The sequence below is a fragment of the Zymoseptoria tritici genome, chromosome 3 (assembly GCF_000219625.1).
Source record: "Zymoseptoria tritici IPO323 chromosome 3, whole genome shotgun sequence".
Lineage (NCBI taxonomy): Eukaryota > Fungi > Ascomycota > Dothideomycetes > Mycosphaerellales > Mycosphaerellaceae > Zymoseptoria > Zymoseptoria tritici.
The window spans coordinates 1,611,245-1,627,585 of NC_018216.1; the positions used below are offsets into that span (position 1 = coordinate 1,611,245).

Consider the following 16,341-nt stretch of genomic DNA (forward strand, 5'->3'; position numbering starts at 1 on the left):
CTGGGCGAGAGCAGCGGGTGCATGAGACTGATGGAGGTAGCTCGGGCATTGGAGCCGCCAGGGTGGCAGAGGCGGCGTGTGTCGGAGCTGTGTGGACGCCGGAGGTGTTGGCGGTGGGTGTCGAGGTCGGACTTGTGGTCATAGGAGGTTGTACGGCTGTATCGCTCGACACTGTGCCTTCGTTCGACCGTGAACGGTGATGTGTCTGCTGTGATGGCAGCAGCTCCACGTGCGTTCGATCAAACGCTCTCGATCTTGGAGAGTTGTTCGCCGAGGCAGGATGGAGTCCAACCCCAGTATCATTCCGCACTCGCTCGGTACTGGCACGCATACTCGGATCAGTTGCACTGCGAGCGTTGGTCGACACAGCCCGTGGGCGAGGCCGATCGGGATCAGCCGTACGTCTGCTCGATGATAGGTCTGTGGCAGACCGAGCAGCTGATGTCACAACGTCACTCGTACCACTGCTACTCGGCTCACTACGCTGATCCGTTGAGCTCGCAGATCTGCGATGTCTCCTCGCAGCTGGATCCGGCCGAGTCTGGTCGAAGAGATGCGGTCGGGAAATGGGAGGTCTCGTGGTGCGTGTCTGGGTGTGTTGCTGCGGAGAACTATCACTCCTTCTCGAACGATCTGTTGGTCTTGATGATCCAGATTCTCCCGCTCTCGTTACATTCACCGCTGTCGTTGGACGTTCATGATGCCTTTGCCCTCCTCCGCGCAGAGATTCAGGTTCGTCCTCCACCTGCCGATTCCTCGACCTCTCCCGCATTCGCTGCCTCCGTCTGTACGCCTCTGCAATCCTCTCCGTCAGCTCTTCCTCCTGTACGCTCGTCAAATTGTCAATATCCACCCCATCCAGCAATCCCTCCGCATAAATCGAAGCCAAAATCTCCTGCTGCACATCCAAGCTCGTCGTGTCCGAGCCCAGTAGATTCCTCAACGAGGGCTGATGCTCGATATGTCTCGCAACATCCACCTCCTGCTCTTGTGACCTCCTCTCTGGCCCCTCATGTGAGTGCTGTGCCCGCTCCGCCCTCCTCCGTTCCCTCGCTCTCCGTCTTGCTGTGTCCGAACTCTCGACGTTGGCTAGACTCGCCTCTCTCACCCTCTCAACAAGTGCTTCGTCCTCGCTCTCTCCTTCCTCCCTTCTCCTAACCTCCACTGGCACCAAAATGTCCTCTCCTGGCACATATCCTCTGCCCAGCTCCTCTTTCTCCTCAGCACTCTTTCCCTTGCCCGGATTTGCTTTCAAGAAACCTTCAAGTAGAGTCGCGAGCCGCCAGTCGGCTTTCGTACCTCGAACAGCGTCGCGACATGATGGACAGGTGTAGATCTTCTTGTTCCGGCTTGAGGTGGACGAGGCGCGAGCGGCGGTGGCTTGCCAGGCGAACCACTCTTTCAGACACGGGCCGCAGAAGGTATGCAGGCAGTCGAGTAGGGTAAGGGGAAGATGGAGAATATCAGTACAGATCTGGCATCATCGGATGTGTCAGTAAAGTAGAGGAGTGTGCTGCTAGCATGGGTTGAGATGGGATGAAGTGAGGTCGAAGCCGGACTTGGACTTTGACCTACCGAGCAACTGAGTTCCTTCTCCAGGTCAAAGAGTCCTCCTCCACCACCACCATCTCCGCCCTCGGCAGGGCCGTCTGTTCTTTCCGCGGCCATGGTGTATACATTGGGAACATGTGAACTCGTGCGATTGGAGAGCGAGCTGTACGACTTGCCTCACGGTCGAGACAAGCCTTGGCTTGCAGTGCGTTGTCCCACTTCGTCAGCGGGGTTGGCGATCTGGAGACCACACCTCATCGATGTTACAAGTTTTAAGGTAATACAACAGATATGGACGACATAGTAAGAGCTGTCTAGTACCATACAGGACCGCCGACCATATCCTCCATGGCCACACTCAGGTCGAAAGGATACCTCGAGCCCAAAAGTCAGGCAGCCAGACCAAGATTGCCATCACCACATGCGGACACAAATCCCAGGACCTCTCTGATTTGGGCCGTCCGATACTGGTAGATCGCAAGAGCTACGATGCTGAGGAATAGAACGGCGCGGAGTCGATACGAGAAGATGAGCTGAGTGCCAAAGTCTTCGATTGTCTGAGGCCGAGTGTGAGAGGTTGAGAGCGGGCTCCAAGGGGCCCGAAGACTTACGAATTGCGCCATGTTTGGTCGGGATGATTTTCTTTGGCTCCTCCGAGGCTTGAACGCTCTTTTGAGGCGAGCCGGAGCGTGGACGAGACGGCCGCTGAAATCTGCGCCTGAGAAGAAGACGATCGAGATGTCGAAGCTCTGGGGTGAACATCGCATGGGCTCTTCAAGGATGAGCGTTGTGAGCAGAGCTTATACCCGACGAACTTCCTGGCGCTTGCTTTCTCTTCATGATCCGCATGTCTCATCATCTCTGCTCGGAAGAGGTAGCAATTCGCGTCGTACTCCGAAATAGACACATTTCGCATTGAGTGACACTCGACACTGAGCAGGATGGGCAAACGGCAACGCGAGACGACTCTGTGAAGCGATGCATCTTCTAGATGAGATACGCCCGAGTAATACCGCTGTGTCGATTCGTAACGATGGATGTGTGGTCATCGGCATGGATGTGCGAGCCGAGCATCTGCGCTGTCCTCGTCCCAACACGCGACGCACTGATCCAGAATACCTGTCCGACTCGAGCGCTGATCCTGCCGTCCCCTCGCACTTGTAAGAAGCCAGAAACTCCCCGCGAGGACATCGACGTCTTGATTGCACGTGGGCCTCGCCAGCTGTGCCTCACCGAGAGAAAACATCATCACGCATACCAATGCGGCACGAGTAGTGCATCGTCAAGACAAGATGCAAATCCCGTCGCTAATTCGATGTCCTAGCTCGCATGTCCAATGCATTCGTTTCGAGAGTTCACGACTCACTCCGTCGTAATCTCAATCATTTCGTTCTTGAATCGTTCGGCGCACGCCAACCCCTTTCGTAATCTCAATCATTTCGTTCTTGAATCGTTCGGCGCACGCCAATCCCTTTCGTAACCACCGCGACAATTGTCTCCCTCGCACAATCTCTCAAAACAGACTCCCACCGCCTCCACGTCTCAACTCCTGCGTTCCCGGTCGTCGTGCAAGTCTCCTCGCAACACTAGGCACCAGCATCCCCAATTCGCCCGGCGGAACACCCTCAAACACACTTCCGCTCTTTCCCACACTCCCGCCCCTCGCATGCCCAAGCAAGCCCCTCGGCATATCCGGCAACACCTCAATACGATCGTCATCTCCACTCGTACGTTCAGGCAGTGTGCGCGCCCTCACAAGTCGTCCTCCGTCACCTCCATGTCCGTCGCTCTGCTGAGGCTGATGTGATCCGGAGACCTACTCCGAAACCTTGGCCTTCAACTGCGCGACTTCGTCGGTCAGATCCTTGATTTGTTGGCCTTGAGATTGCAACATCGAGCGGATCTCCATTAGCACATCTTTCAGTCCACCTGCAGCGGCGCTTGCAGATGGAGGTGTGGAGGTCGCCGTACTCGGCCTGCTGTTCGTCGCAGCCGTTGCAGTAGCCGGTGCAGTTTTCGCCTCTTCGGCCTGGACCTTCTCCCTCACTTCCGGTGCAGGCACGCCAGATACAGCAGAGAGGCCCTCGCCGGTGAAGGTATCTTTCGCCAAGCTCTTGGGCTCGGAAGCGGAGACAGGAGAAGCTTTCGGTGGCTCCGACTTTGCCTCGAATTCCTGCCGCGCAGCCATGACGGACGGTCGCACAACGGGTTTTTGAATCTCTTCAAAAGAGCTGGCATCACTGACGTGCCCTGGATCTTCCTCGTTGTCGGCGAATTTCGAAGCGGCCGACTCCATGCTTTGTTTATTGGCGCCGACTTTGGGCATTTCGCGGTGCGCTGGTGCGGATTGTGTAGGTGCTGGTGTCGGGTCGGGTTTCGTCGCGGTGGGCTCGGGTTGAGATCGAGGGGCAGAAATTGCAGTGGCGGCTGCGGGAGCTGGAGCGGGTGCTGATGAAGTGGCGGTTGCTTTCGGCGCGGCCATCATTTGTGGCTCGTTGCCGTCGTACAAATCCTCCAGGGAGAATTTAGGAGGTAGACCGGTCTTTCCACCGAACCACTCTCCGCTGGTAGCGGCTGGAGTGGTTCCAACAGTGGGCGGGTAGATGTCTTCCTGAAACGTTTCGGCTCGCCGTGGCACGACGAATGATATAGGTTCGATGTAGGCGTCTCCGACTGTCTTGAAAGCTCGCATGACCTCGTTGTCGTGAGTGCTCACTCCGCGCTTCGGAATGAAGGCAATTCCGCGTTGTGGGTCCGGTGATCGGTACTCGGAGAGATACTCGAACTTGTCGTTTTGGTATTCGTAGTAGCGAATGTTGCCATCGCCCTTGCCTGCGAGGTAGAGCATTTGGCAGCCGTCGTCCCAGAATGGCATACTAATGCCGGAGCCTGAGTCCAGAGGCTCGAAGTCACCGCCGACGGGCTTTTCTGGGTTCCGAAGATCCCACAATCCTAGTTGTCGCTCGCTCATCTTCGAGAATCCTGTCGTGGCCACACGGTCATGATCTCCCAACCACACCACTCTGCTGTTCTTGGCACCTCCATGTCCAGGTACCTCATGCGCCGGCTTCTCCTGACGGACATCCCAGAATCGCAGCTTCTTGTCGCGCGATGTAGTTACCAGCATGTTGCCATTGGCGCTCCATGAGAGTGATGTGAATATGTCATTTCCTTTCAAAGTCAATTTTGACTTGCCATCTTCCAGATCCCAGATCTTGATCGTATAGTCGCCGGACGAGGACGCAAGGACGTTCTCGGCGGCGGGATTGAAGAGCACATGGCCAACCTTTCTGCGGTGTTGTTAGTCTTGTCCAGCCGAGCACTCTTCCTCAAAGTCCTCTCACCTTGAGTGGCCGCTCAGCTTGCCTACCGGCTTGACATCCTCCGGCTCCTCTGCGTCCGTACGCAAGGTGAAGTTGTCCGGCACCTGCCACAAGAAGACCTTGCCATCGTCCGAAGCCGAAGCGAGGATTGAATCGTCAAATGGACTCCAATCGGTATCCAACACGACGGCGGTATGTCCACGGAACAAAGGCAACAACTCCGGCAGCTTTCCTCGCTCTTCCAGGGGTATCACGGCGAATGCGCCTCCTCCACCGGCTTCCCAATTGACGGAGAGGTATTTGGGATTGGCCTTGATCAGATTCGTGTCCCAGGCATTTTTGGAGATGCGGAGGTTATCGTAGCATTGCTCTCGCCGAGTCGATTGGCCGAAGACGTGCCCTGAAGATGTATTGTCAGGAGATTTTCCGAGCATAGAGGGGCAGTTGGGAACAGCTTACGATATTTCGACGCTCTCACGAATCGGCCAGCCATGGGTAATGTATGTGCTCAATAGAGGATGCGGGTGAGATCGGATGGGGCTTAGGGTAGAGATCGGGTTGGTGGTGGTGAGAAGGAACAATGCAGGAACAATGGATAGAGGCAGTGCACACAATCAAGACCGGGATGTATGGAATGATGCTGCTGCAGTGAAGTCGAGAACCAAAAGCCAAGCTGTCCCGCCTTGTTCCGTTTCCGCCGAGTTTCAGCCACAAGCATCAGCCACATTCACGACAACGTCGACATTGGATCGTTCACGATCTTCCCTCCTCTTCCACAATGATATCACCTTCGTCGAGACCACCTCATTGACTCCCATGTCACAATGTCGCGATGGTCACGGGACTTTACAGCAGCTTGCGGACAGGGACAGGCTCACGGCATTGGCCAATACAACCCAACCATACCACCTTGTCCGCGTCTGTCCAGCATTCTCCTCGTTCTCGTGCGGGGAATGAGTTGACCCGAGCAGTGAACATGGACCAGCCGCATCGGCCACGGACGAGCAGTGTCAATCTAGCCAGAGTCGTGTTGAAAGAATATCCGTCGGCCAGGCAAGTCTCTTTCATGATTTCCACTCTCTTCTCAAGCGCTCAACACGATGTGGTCGACTCTCATTGCATTCGGCTTCGTGCCTTGGGCCATCGCGCAAGGCGGTCTTGTCGTCAACCCAAAAAATGCAGACGACAATGCAGTCGGCAGCGGCGGCGCCAGCTCCATCGCCATCGATCTCTCCAGCGAGATGAACAACCGTGCCTTTGCTATGACTCCAGGAGATGCCGACTATGACGGCGTTCACTCTGGATATCCAGCTCAATTCCTACCGGAAGCCAACCTCATCTACTCTGGCGTGAACTACAAGTTCCCACAGTATCAGAAGTGCGGGAACGACAATGTGCTCGCGCAAGGTCAGACCATCACGCCACCAAAGGGAAGATATTTCAGCGTGCACATGCTTGTTGCAGCGGAGAGAGCTGTAGCGACTGGCTTCATCAACGCAACATACGCCGATGGCACGACCTCAAGTGGCTCGATATTGGTCGATCCGTACTGGGATGTATGGAGTCATAGTCATATTCGACAAAAACAACGCTCACACCTCGCAGTTTCCATACCCGTTCGGCGGCGATATTATCTTCCCATATCACCTCACCAACAGCAGCATCAACTACAATCGCTCCATGATCTTCCAGTCAATTAATCGGCTTGATTCGACCAAGGATCTGGTCAGCCTGACACTGCCCAATGTGACTGCCGGTTCGTCCAGTGACCCTGGGGGAGCGGCTGCGAGAACGAGGCTGCACATCTTTGCCTTATCACTAGTCACTGCAAACGGGACTGGAGTTGATCTAGATATACAGCTTGCTCGCACGACCCAGATGTGGATGGAGGGAACTAACAAGACTCAAATTGTCGAAGTCCGCGTTGACAATGTTGGGCAAGAGTGGGTGTTGGAGAAACACAGTGTCAAGGTCACAGTGTCCTCGCCTGGCTTGAAGACCGTGGTTCCAGGGATCATCAATCGGCTTCGACCAGGCGACCAAGCTATTGTCCAGGTCGGTGTTGTCAACACCGCTGGCACGGAACAAGGGACTACCGGTCCTGCGACAGTTGAGATCAACGGCAATGGCGTGCAAGCGAGCCTGACATTCAATGCTACTTATGGCATTGGGCAATACGAGGCTACGTATGAGAGTATTTATGCACACGAAAGTCCGCCTTGGTTCACGAATGGCAAATTTGGAATCTTTATCCATTGGGGAGTGTACTCAGTGCCAGGCTGGGGAAATGTTGGCAAGAAGGGTGAGATCTTGAACTCAAAACGGTCATTTTAACAACACTAACACTCCCCTCAGAGATGTACGCAGAATGGTACTGGTGGTACCTAAATCAAGGCAAAAACAGCAAAGCCGGAGACTGGTACGACTACCACCTCGCCACCTATGGCCCAGACGTAGTCTACGACGACTTCATCCAAAATTTCACCGCCTCGGCCTTTGACCCTAAAGAATGGGTCGACCTCTTCGCCGATTCGGGCGCTCAATACTTCGTGCAAGTCTCCAAACACCACGACGGCTTCGCCATTTTCGACACGGGCAATGTCTCCGCTCGCAACTCCGTCGCCCAATTCCCACACAAGAATCTCCTCCAAGAAATTTTCGACGCCGCCACCGAACACCAACCACATCTGCACAAAGCAACCTACTTCAGCCTTCCGGAATGGTTTCATCCCGACTACAAATCCATCGGCTTCTCCGCCTGGCCCGGCGGTAACGCCACCAATCCCTTCACCAACCAAACTCTCCCATACACCGGCTACATCCCCGTCAAAGACTATGTCCACGACCTCATCCTCCCCGAAATGAACATCCTCGCCAGCATGGGCACAGAGATAATGTGGTGCGACATAGGAGGCCCAAATTTGACCGCCGAGTTCGCAGCCTCCTACTTCAACGCCGCCGCCTCCCGTGGCGAACAAGTCGTACTCAACAATCGCTGCGGTCTCCCCGGCGACTTCGACACCCCCGAATACGCCCGCTACAATGCCGTCCAAGTCCGCAAGTGGGAGAGTAATCTCGGCATGGACCCGTTCTCGTACGGCTATAATCGCGCCACACCCGACGAAGCGTACCTCACGCCGCAAGGTATCGTCACCAGCTTGGTGGACATTGTGTCGAAAAATGGAAACCTCCTACTCGATGTCGGACCGACGGCCAACGGCACGATTGTGCAGATTGAGCAGGATAACCTTCGTGCCGCCGGGAAGTGGATCAAAGACCATGCGGAAGCGATTTTCAACACGACGTATTGGTTTGTGACGCCGCAAGAAGGGGAGGCGGTGCGATTTACGCAGACGCCGGATGCGTTTTATATTTTAGCGTTGTATCCGCCGAATGGGACATTGTTGTTGGATAGTCCCGTGCCGTGGGTGGAGGGGGATCAAGTGGAAGTAGTTGGTGGGAAGGCGAGTGGTTCGGTCGTGCCGACGAGGCTGCTTGGGAATGGAAGTCTGGAGGTGACGGTTAGTAAGGCTGTGAGGGAGGCGGATGAATTTTGTTGGGTTTTCAAGATTCCCTTCTATTGAGCGGGCGGGAGGAAGAAATGGTTACGGGACGGCAATACGACGCAGACCGGCCAGGGGTAAGAAATTAATGCTCGATGCTGTTGGCTGGCTATGGTGAGGTAGGATTGATCTCATTCTGAGGGAGCTGAGACATTTTCGATTGTAAGTTTGGCAACGTGTCGCGGTGGGGCTTTTCGCAGACTAGCTCTGTCCACGAGACTCAATCACACTCAGTTCCAACAAACAGTCGATGGGAATATCGTGTGTGGTGTCGACACTCGCGCTAAAAGTAAACATTCTCAGAGTGAAGTCCAAGCCAAGCAATGGGCCGTTCCGTATCGCTGTATTGCAAAAGAACTGCAGACGCGCACGTCTTTCGCGGCTGCCCATCTCTTGCAGCTCTTTTCCATCGTTCCGTCACATTCTTCTCGATCCTCATCGTGGCCTTCAACAACAGCGTCGACATTCGGTGGATGATGTGATGTGCCGGCCAAGTCTTCGCACGAGCTGAGACGCTGTCGCGAGTCTTGGCGGAAATGATTGAAGATGACATCGGGAACATTCACATTTCAATCTGCAGCTGGACAAATACCTTTGAATGGCCACATACCTGCAGGCCAGCAGCTGCATGAAATGCCTTGATGAATTGCCTTCTACCTGGCACGCCTGGCTTCAAGGCCTGGGCTGAACCTTGGACGTCCACGGAAGCTTCTGCATGCACTGGTGTTGAGATTATCCTCGTGGAGGACACTGCACATCGCAGAGCAGACCGCTGCGAAGGCGATGAAGAGGCAGGATTTCCAACTCGCAATCGGCACTGGATCCGGGGTGAACGGCGTGCAAGGTTTGTTGTCGTCTTTCTGCAACGTCGAGGTCGACACCATCGATCTTGAGCCAGCACAGCCTTGGAAACGTACCAGCTCCAGAATATGACGCCGACGGGTGCTGGTTGGCACAAACTCCATTCATTCGAAAATGACGGACCATCATTCTCCAGGACTTCGGATCAGATCACTGCGCTTCCTCAATGCAATTTGAAGCAGGTGAACTCAGCATGTTTCAAAGGCGTGATCTTGCTGCCGCCCTGCCTCTGCGATGAGCAGTGTGATCTCCACCCTGATCCCGGTCGTGGTTCGAGGCCATATTGCAGGCCATTGAAACAGACAAGCATTGCCATGGCCCTCTTGTCTTCGATACTTGTCAACATCATGCTTTGTACCGCGGAGTCCCGTGGACATGCGTCTCGATGCGGCGACATTGCCACACCCACAAGAGCTCTGCCACAGTGCCACGCAATCAAGCAAAGGCGACCTGCTTCTTGTTCCTCCGCGGGCTTGTTGGGCAAGACGTGGTCAATTTGGGTTGGTCAAGCACCTTCTCTGGGCATCCTGCGGACACATAGCCAGCACCCGGTCTAGCTCATGTCGGACAAGCGCACTTCCAGCGGAGAAATCTTTGGCACTCTATCGAAACTCTGTCTCCCACGCCTCAAGATTAATGATGATGAGGATCGGTGGGCCAAGACTCTGATCTATAGGGGCATACACCCAGATCTGCGCTCGGGGTACCTGAAGCAAATGAAAGCACCGGCAACCAGTCCGAAACTTATATCACTCATACCAATTTCGCAACATACCAAGGACCTTTTTGGACAACACCTCGAAATGTGGAATGCCAACCAGCTCACACGACCCAAGCTGGCCAAGCTGGCGGCGGTCCACGGCTGATATCATGACGTCGATTATTGAAACACCAGCTAGGGCTTCCCGGGCGGACACGATTCTCCCAAGTTCCCTCATCAACATGCCAAGCTGAATCCAGGCCCAGGCGCCTCATACCACCTGCGTCGTGGCCCAAACTTTGCCAACCGAACGGATGGGCGAATCTCCGAATCTGTCGAGACTGGGGGGATAGCATGGGTCCCCGCATTTCTGATTGGGTATGCATGACGGCCCGTTGCTTGCTTGACCCAAGTTACAAATCGGACATCGTTGATTGGGCGTTCGCACACAAGGATTACCCCGTCGGTGATTGGCCACATTCCACCTCACTTCAAGCCCTCCCACGACCTCCGCGCTGGAACCTTCGCAACCGACCAAGCAGGAGCGTTGTGGACGAAAGCTAGAGTGCTTTGAATTGCTGTACCTGCGCTGGTCGCCATCTCCGACGCGTGGCCGTGCCAGTCATGTTGAGAAGCTGCAGCAGATAATTTGCCTAAACTGGCAGCTATCGATCCGGGATGCAAGCATCCGTAGCAACAAAGAGACCAATGCCTGCATTCCTCCAAGACTCGGAATGTCGCTGACCCGGTCAGAAACAACCCTCGCCGCGCCATTGGACAGTCCTTGGACTTTTGCTCCTCCCGCGATGGGCGTTGGAACGTGCTGACCAGGGAGAAACGCTGAGCCGTGTCCTTAAGCGTTCTAGCGCTTGTCGCTCGTCGTCTCTGAGTCGCTGCTTGCAAGGAACATCAGGCCTCATCTGGCCATCATGAGAAATCACCAGCGAGCGGTTGGCGTGAGTCTAGCTCAAGCCAAGCCGCATTGCCGTCCATCATTGCACGGACAACAACGCCTGCGGGAGGAGCGAACTCTGTTTGGGTCGCCGATGACCTGGTTCAAACAAAGGGATGGTTATATAGACCATGCTTGGACCTCCGGCGCTCAGTCTTTCTCTTTCCTCTCCACCCAACAATCATTTACCTTTTCGATCCACAAAAGTAAACCGTCAACATGTTCTCCAAGGCCATCATCGCTGCTGCGGCGGCTTCCCTCGTCGCTGCTCAGCGCCCAGCTGATACCCCCATCTGCGACTACTACACCACTGGTACGTTGACGTCTCGCTCGCGACTGCATTCGATCGATTGACTAACGGTCTTCCACAGCTCTCCTCAAGGAGAACAATGCCACCAACCAGTACACTCTGTTGACTCTCCTCGTCAACACTGCCGTCATTGGCAACTACACCCAGCCCAACATGAATGCCGTCCCCGGTATCTTGAACCCCAACGCGACCTACGAGGGCCGCCCCGTCAACCTTGTCCCATACTTCAGCGGCGGTCTCGCCTCGACCAACCGCAACGGAGAGGCTGCTTCCGTCAACTTCCTCGACGGTGGCGGTGCCGCTCCCCTCATGGAGAACAAGCCCGCCAACGACGAGAACTCTCGCCAGTATCGTCTCCTCACCCACTTGTACCAGTACTTCGGTGCTCTCCTCGGCTGCTCCGAGTACGGCAACATGGGATTCCCAGCCTACATGGGCGACACCGGCATGGCCGAGGTCCATCGCTTCATGGCTCTGACCGCCGACGAGAACGAGTACTTCATCCAGCAGGTCGGTCTCTCCGCCGCCTCCTTCGGCGTGACCGAGGACGATGTCACTGCTGTTGGCAAAGCCCTCACCGACACCTTCAACTACCGCTGCGCACCAGCGGCCGCTGTCCTCCCCAAGGCCGAGCCCGAGCTCCAGGCCATTTGCCAGGCTGAGGACTGCCCTATCTCCCCCAACGCCACCTGCGACGCCTACCCAGCTGTCATGAAGCCCGCAGAGGCCACCTCTCCCGCTTCCGGCGGCAACAGCTCCATGGACGGTACCGCTACCATGTCCGCCCCAGCTGGCGCCACTTCCACCCCTGCCTCTTACACTGGTTCCGCCGCCAAGGCTGCCGCTGGTGTCGCTGCCATCGGTGGCGCCATCTTCGCCGCTTTCTTGTAAGAGGTTGTGGTCTGATATCCTGATACCCCCTGGCTCTGCAATCGGAGCAACGATGTCCATGGAAAGATGAAGGAACACAAACACGTCGATCATTTGTACGATGATGAGAGATGTATAATGTTAATTTTTTCAAAATGTCAATACCTTTTGATCTCTTTGCCTGAGGGTCCCTGTCGCATCTGTCGTTGCCTTTCTATGCTGCCTTCTTCGCTTGCACAGTGCGCTTTGTACCTAGGCTATCGGCAACGCTTCCAAAAGCAGTCCCATTAAAGCCATGCCGACCTTTCTGAGCCAGCAACGCTTGATTCCTGGAAGCCGCCAACGCTCAAGCCTCAAGGCGTTCTCACATAATACACTCCGGGCCGATCGTTGCGTTGCACCGTGTTGTGAACGTCCATTATATGCCGCAGATCACGGAAAGCTGTCCTCAGGCCATGTCACATCCATCCAAACCCAGATGTATGTCGAAGCTTCATCGCCATGGAAGTCATGACATAACCACCCTCCACATCCATTTCGATACAGCAATCCACAGCCCAGACTCCCATCCATCTCCCTCCAAACCCATGTACACTCCCATCGCGATTGAACGACCCACAACCTGACGAACATCTCAACGTCATGGATTGTGCGACTACCGACAGCACGCACATTGGGAATTTTCCGGTTGATGAGGGAGAGCTGCGCACGTACGGGTACATGCCACCCGCAAGCGATCAGATACGGAGCAGAGCTTGAGGTGCATGCATTGAGCTACGACTGCATGAACTTGAGGGGTATGAACTCCGTGACAGCTGGCTGTCAGTACATCTAGTTTGCCGTATGAAAGCTGCAGCAAGTACAGTATTGGTGCTACGAGGGATGTGATCAGAAATCGTCCATTACCACCATCTAGATATGTACATAGTCGTCCTATACCGTAAACACGCTTCGAACGCACGAGAACAAGCTCTCATCTCGTCCCTCCACCTCGTCACGTCCTCAACTCCGCAAAGATGTACGGAAAGATAACCACACAAGCCTTCCAGAAAACTCCGACACTTCCCACAGCCCTCAATGGCGCCTTGCCCAAGCCACCACTCGTAATGTATAGCCAAATCGAATACAGCGCGACCGCAAAGAAGTGGTAGAACAACACAAACGGCCTGCGGATGATGCCCGCCAGTAGACCCACCGGTCCATCCACGCAGTTGCCTCCCAGCTTGAAGTACTGGAAACATCCCATCTGCAGTGCTTTGAGCTGGGAGTCTTCGGCTGCGAAGAGCGAGTAGAGCGCTTGAGCGAGGATGTTGATGACCGACGTCAAGTTCTTGCGTTGCCAGTGGAAAGTGCGCATGGTGGAGAGGACGAGGGTGGTATCTTCCAAGGAAGGTACCTTTGAGGGATGGAGCAGTTCGGAGAGCAGGACTACGTCGGTGAAGGCGACTGTCATGCCGCCGCCGGTGAGAGGGTGACGCATGTTCATTGCGTCGCCGAGAATGAGGAGGCCTGGGGTGATGTTCGTTGTCGGTGGGAGCCAAGAATTGGGCATCGAGCGGAGGCGATCTTTCGATAGTGCGGTTTCGAAGGCAGGACGCACGGCGGCTGGGAGAGCTGGGAGGACGACATTTTTAAGATGGGCTTTTACGCCGCCTGCTGCGAGGGACGCGGAGGGTGTGTTCTCTGGGATGTCGATGAGTGCGCGGGTCTCGTGGGTGCCGATCTGGTAGAGGAGGATTGGAGCGCTATCAGAGAGGATGACATGACCGTGATGAGGCATTGGGAGGTCGGCATCGATCAGTTCAAGCGCCCAGAACTTTGATTTGGCGACAGGCGCATCGGTGCGGAACTGTTTGCGGAATTTGCTGGCGTAGCCGTCCGCAATGAGGGTGAGGCCGCCGAAGAAGGAGTCTTGCTCGCCAGAAACGGTCGCTTCCACGCCCAGGACTTGGCCGGAGTAGTCGCTTCGGATGAGGTCTGTCGCGGTCGCTTCAATGACTGTGACATTGGGATTCGACATGGCCTTTTCTCGTAGTCGGCGGATGAATCGTCCATGGTGAAAGGATCGTCCCTCTGGCCTCTTTCTCTTCATTCCGCGCATCTCGTCTGTCCGGCTCTTCTCGTCTGACACCTCCGCACTCGCGTCCGCAGGATATGGAATCCGTACTTCCTCTCCATGGTAAATCACATCATATCCAAACACCTTGATCGCATCGATTTCCTCCAAACAATCGCGCAGTCCTAGCTTTTCTAGTGCTTGCACGCCTCCTGGCTGTAGCAGTTCGCCGACGATTCGATCCGGTTCCTTCAATGACTTCTCCAGGAGTATAACGCTTCTTCCCTGATTGCCTAACGACCATGCGATCGCACAGCCAAAGATGCCAGCGCCGACGACCACGACATCCGCTTCATGGTGTTCCGTGCGCCGCACTTTCTCCGCTTCGTATCGTCGTGTTGATTGCGCCGGAGCCGAAGGGCGTTGGACAGACATTGTTCGTATCGTTCTCGCGTCGTATCGTCGTATTAATTATTCCTCACGTCGTTGCTGGCGTAAAGAGCGTGGTGAGGTGTGTAGTGTAGGAGAGGAAGTGGCAATGCTCGTCACCAACGACTATCGTACCACAATGCCGAGAGCAACTTTCTCGCTTTGACGGACAGGGATCGGGATCCAGGGTCTACCCTACCTTCGCGATCTCCAAGCGTGAGATCTCAGACCACGATCGCACGTCTAAACCTTAGTGCGATGAACGACAGATCGGACATCGGATCTGCTGTTTCACGTCAATGCGGCAGTCTGCTTGTACATGGTCATGTCTGGGGAGTGGAGTTCCCATTGTACATGTTCTACTGACAAGTTTCGTCTACTTTGCTCCGAAGACGCAGTTGGCAAGTGCAAGTCATTGGCTACGACTGAAGACTCTGTGCACTATGGGATCGTGAAGATGACCGTGTCGAGGTGCTGCTGCCTCAATGCCGAAGGACCCAAAGATCGCGTAGCATTGAGCGGTGCATCTGAGCAAAAACCAACGCCGTGTGACCGGCGGATCCTCGTATATGGCAGTTCAACGCTGCAGCTCCATTCGGAACAGCAGACGAGGCCGGTCGGCTCCGAGTTTCATACAATGATCCATACGGAGAGCGACCGTATCTGATTTCGAATTGCTGGGAGTGTTGTAGGCTTCATACTCGGTCGTCACGTCAATCCTCATCCTCACTGACCGCCTCTCCGGCCTCCCTCATCTTCGCCTTCCTCTCCTTCTTCCTCTTCTTCTTCTTCTCCAACAAGTCTTTCAACTTCCTCGCCACGCCAAAGCTCCCATTCGTGTCTGCCCCACACGCTGCACAGCTTTTTTTCTTCTCCTTCATATACCTCCCCATCGCACACTTCTCGCAGAAATAATGCCCGCACTTTGTCACCACCGGATTCTTATACCCCTCTTTGCATATCACACATGCGAACGGGATCTTCTCCAACATCTTCTCCTCCTCGTCCATGTCATCGTCACCTCCCTTGCCATCTGCGCCAGCTTTCTTCTTTTTGCTGCCGACACTCTCCCATTCCTTGTCCAATTGCCAGCCTTGCTTGTAATCCTCACGGGCATGCAGGAATTTACAGCTGTCGCCGAAGCCGCAGAATCCGGTCTGTTTGTAGTCTTTGCAAACATCCGGCGCAAAATCGGTGACTGTAATCGTGCGGACGTTCGTGGGCGCTTTCACGGGCCCCATTTGGCGGGCGTCGGGATTCTTGGAGATGAAGGTCGAGTATTGTGCTGTGCCTTGGTATGTGCCCTGTTCTCTTTCTGCTGCCGTCTCTGCAGCATCTTTTCCCTGCTTCGCATTTGCGCCAGCGTCTTTCGCGGCCAAAGCGGCATCTGTATACCAATTCGAGGCTTTTGTCGCATCATCATTCGCGCTGAGGGTAGTCGTGCGATCTGCTGCGAAAGCGGTCGATTTGCTGAGATCTTGCGCCCGTCGTGGCCCTGTATTACTGGTCGTTACTCCTTCTCTCTTCCGTCGCTTCACTCGCACGCCACCTTCATCGTCGGTGTAGTCGGATTCAGAGGCGGATTGGTCTTCTGGTGGAGCAGTCGCGGGTCGTTTCCGGAGGTTGGCTTTGTTGGTGCGCTTCTTGAACACGGGCGCTGCTACGTCGGCCATGTTTGTGAAAAGATGGCAGTGGTATGATGAGGAAAAGAAATGTTCACTGTCTT

At 55.1% G+C, this 16,341-nt stretch overlaps 5 protein-coding genes across 5 annotated transcripts; 2 read left to right on the forward strand and 3 right to left on the reverse strand.

Moving 5' to 3' along the window:
• Positions 1 to 3,305: 3,305 nt before the first annotated feature.
• MYCGRDRAFT_56686 (uncharacterized protein) lies at positions 3,306 to 5,451 on the reverse strand (the record flags this gene model as incomplete). Its single annotated transcript, XM_003854396.1, has 3 exons — positions 3,306 to 4,841; positions 4,896 to 5,274; positions 5,334 to 5,451. 3 exons carry the CDS (start codon positions 5,365 to 5,367, stop codon positions 3,368 to 3,370), a joined length of 1,887 nt encoding a protein of 628 aa, XP_003854444.1.
• A 1,103-nt stretch (positions 5,452 to 6,554) lies between these two features.
• Positions 6,555 to 8,458, forward strand: MYCGRDRAFT_38237 (uncharacterized protein; the record flags this gene model as incomplete). Its single annotated transcript, XM_003853771.1, has 2 exons — positions 6,555 to 7,176; positions 7,230 to 8,458. 2 exons carry the CDS (start codon positions 6,555 to 6,557, stop codon positions 8,456 to 8,458), a joined length of 1,851 nt encoding a protein of 616 aa, XP_003853819.1.
• Positions 8,459 to 11,147: 2,689 nt separating this feature from the next.
• On the forward strand, positions 11,148 to 12,310 carry MYCGRDRAFT_69789 (uncharacterized protein; the record flags this gene model as incomplete). The annotated part of the gene is made up of 2 exons (XM_003853772.1): positions 11,148 to 11,263; positions 11,322 to 12,310. The coding sequence occupies 2 exons, from the start codon at positions 11,170 to 11,172 to the stop codon at positions 12,149 to 12,151; spliced, it is 924 nt and encodes a 307-aa protein (XP_003853820.1).
• An 814-nt stretch (positions 12,311 to 13,124) lies between these two features.
• ERG1 (ERG1 squalene epoxidase) lies at positions 13,125 to 14,621 on the reverse strand (the record flags this gene model as incomplete). The annotated part of the gene is made up of 1 exon (XM_003854395.1): positions 13,125 to 14,621. The coding sequence occupies one exon, from the start codon at positions 14,619 to 14,621 to the stop codon at positions 13,125 to 13,127; it is 1,497 nt and encodes a 498-aa protein (XP_003854443.1).
• Positions 14,622 to 15,189: 568 nt separating this feature from the next.
• Positions 15,190 to 16,288, reverse strand: MYCGRDRAFT_99535 (uncharacterized protein; the record flags this gene model as incomplete). The annotated part of the gene is made up of 1 exon (XM_003854394.1): positions 15,190 to 16,288. One exon carries the CDS (start codon positions 16,286 to 16,288, stop codon positions 15,329 to 15,331), a length of 960 nt encoding a protein of 319 aa, XP_003854442.1.
• Between the last annotated feature and the right edge of the window lie 53 nt (positions 16,289 to 16,341).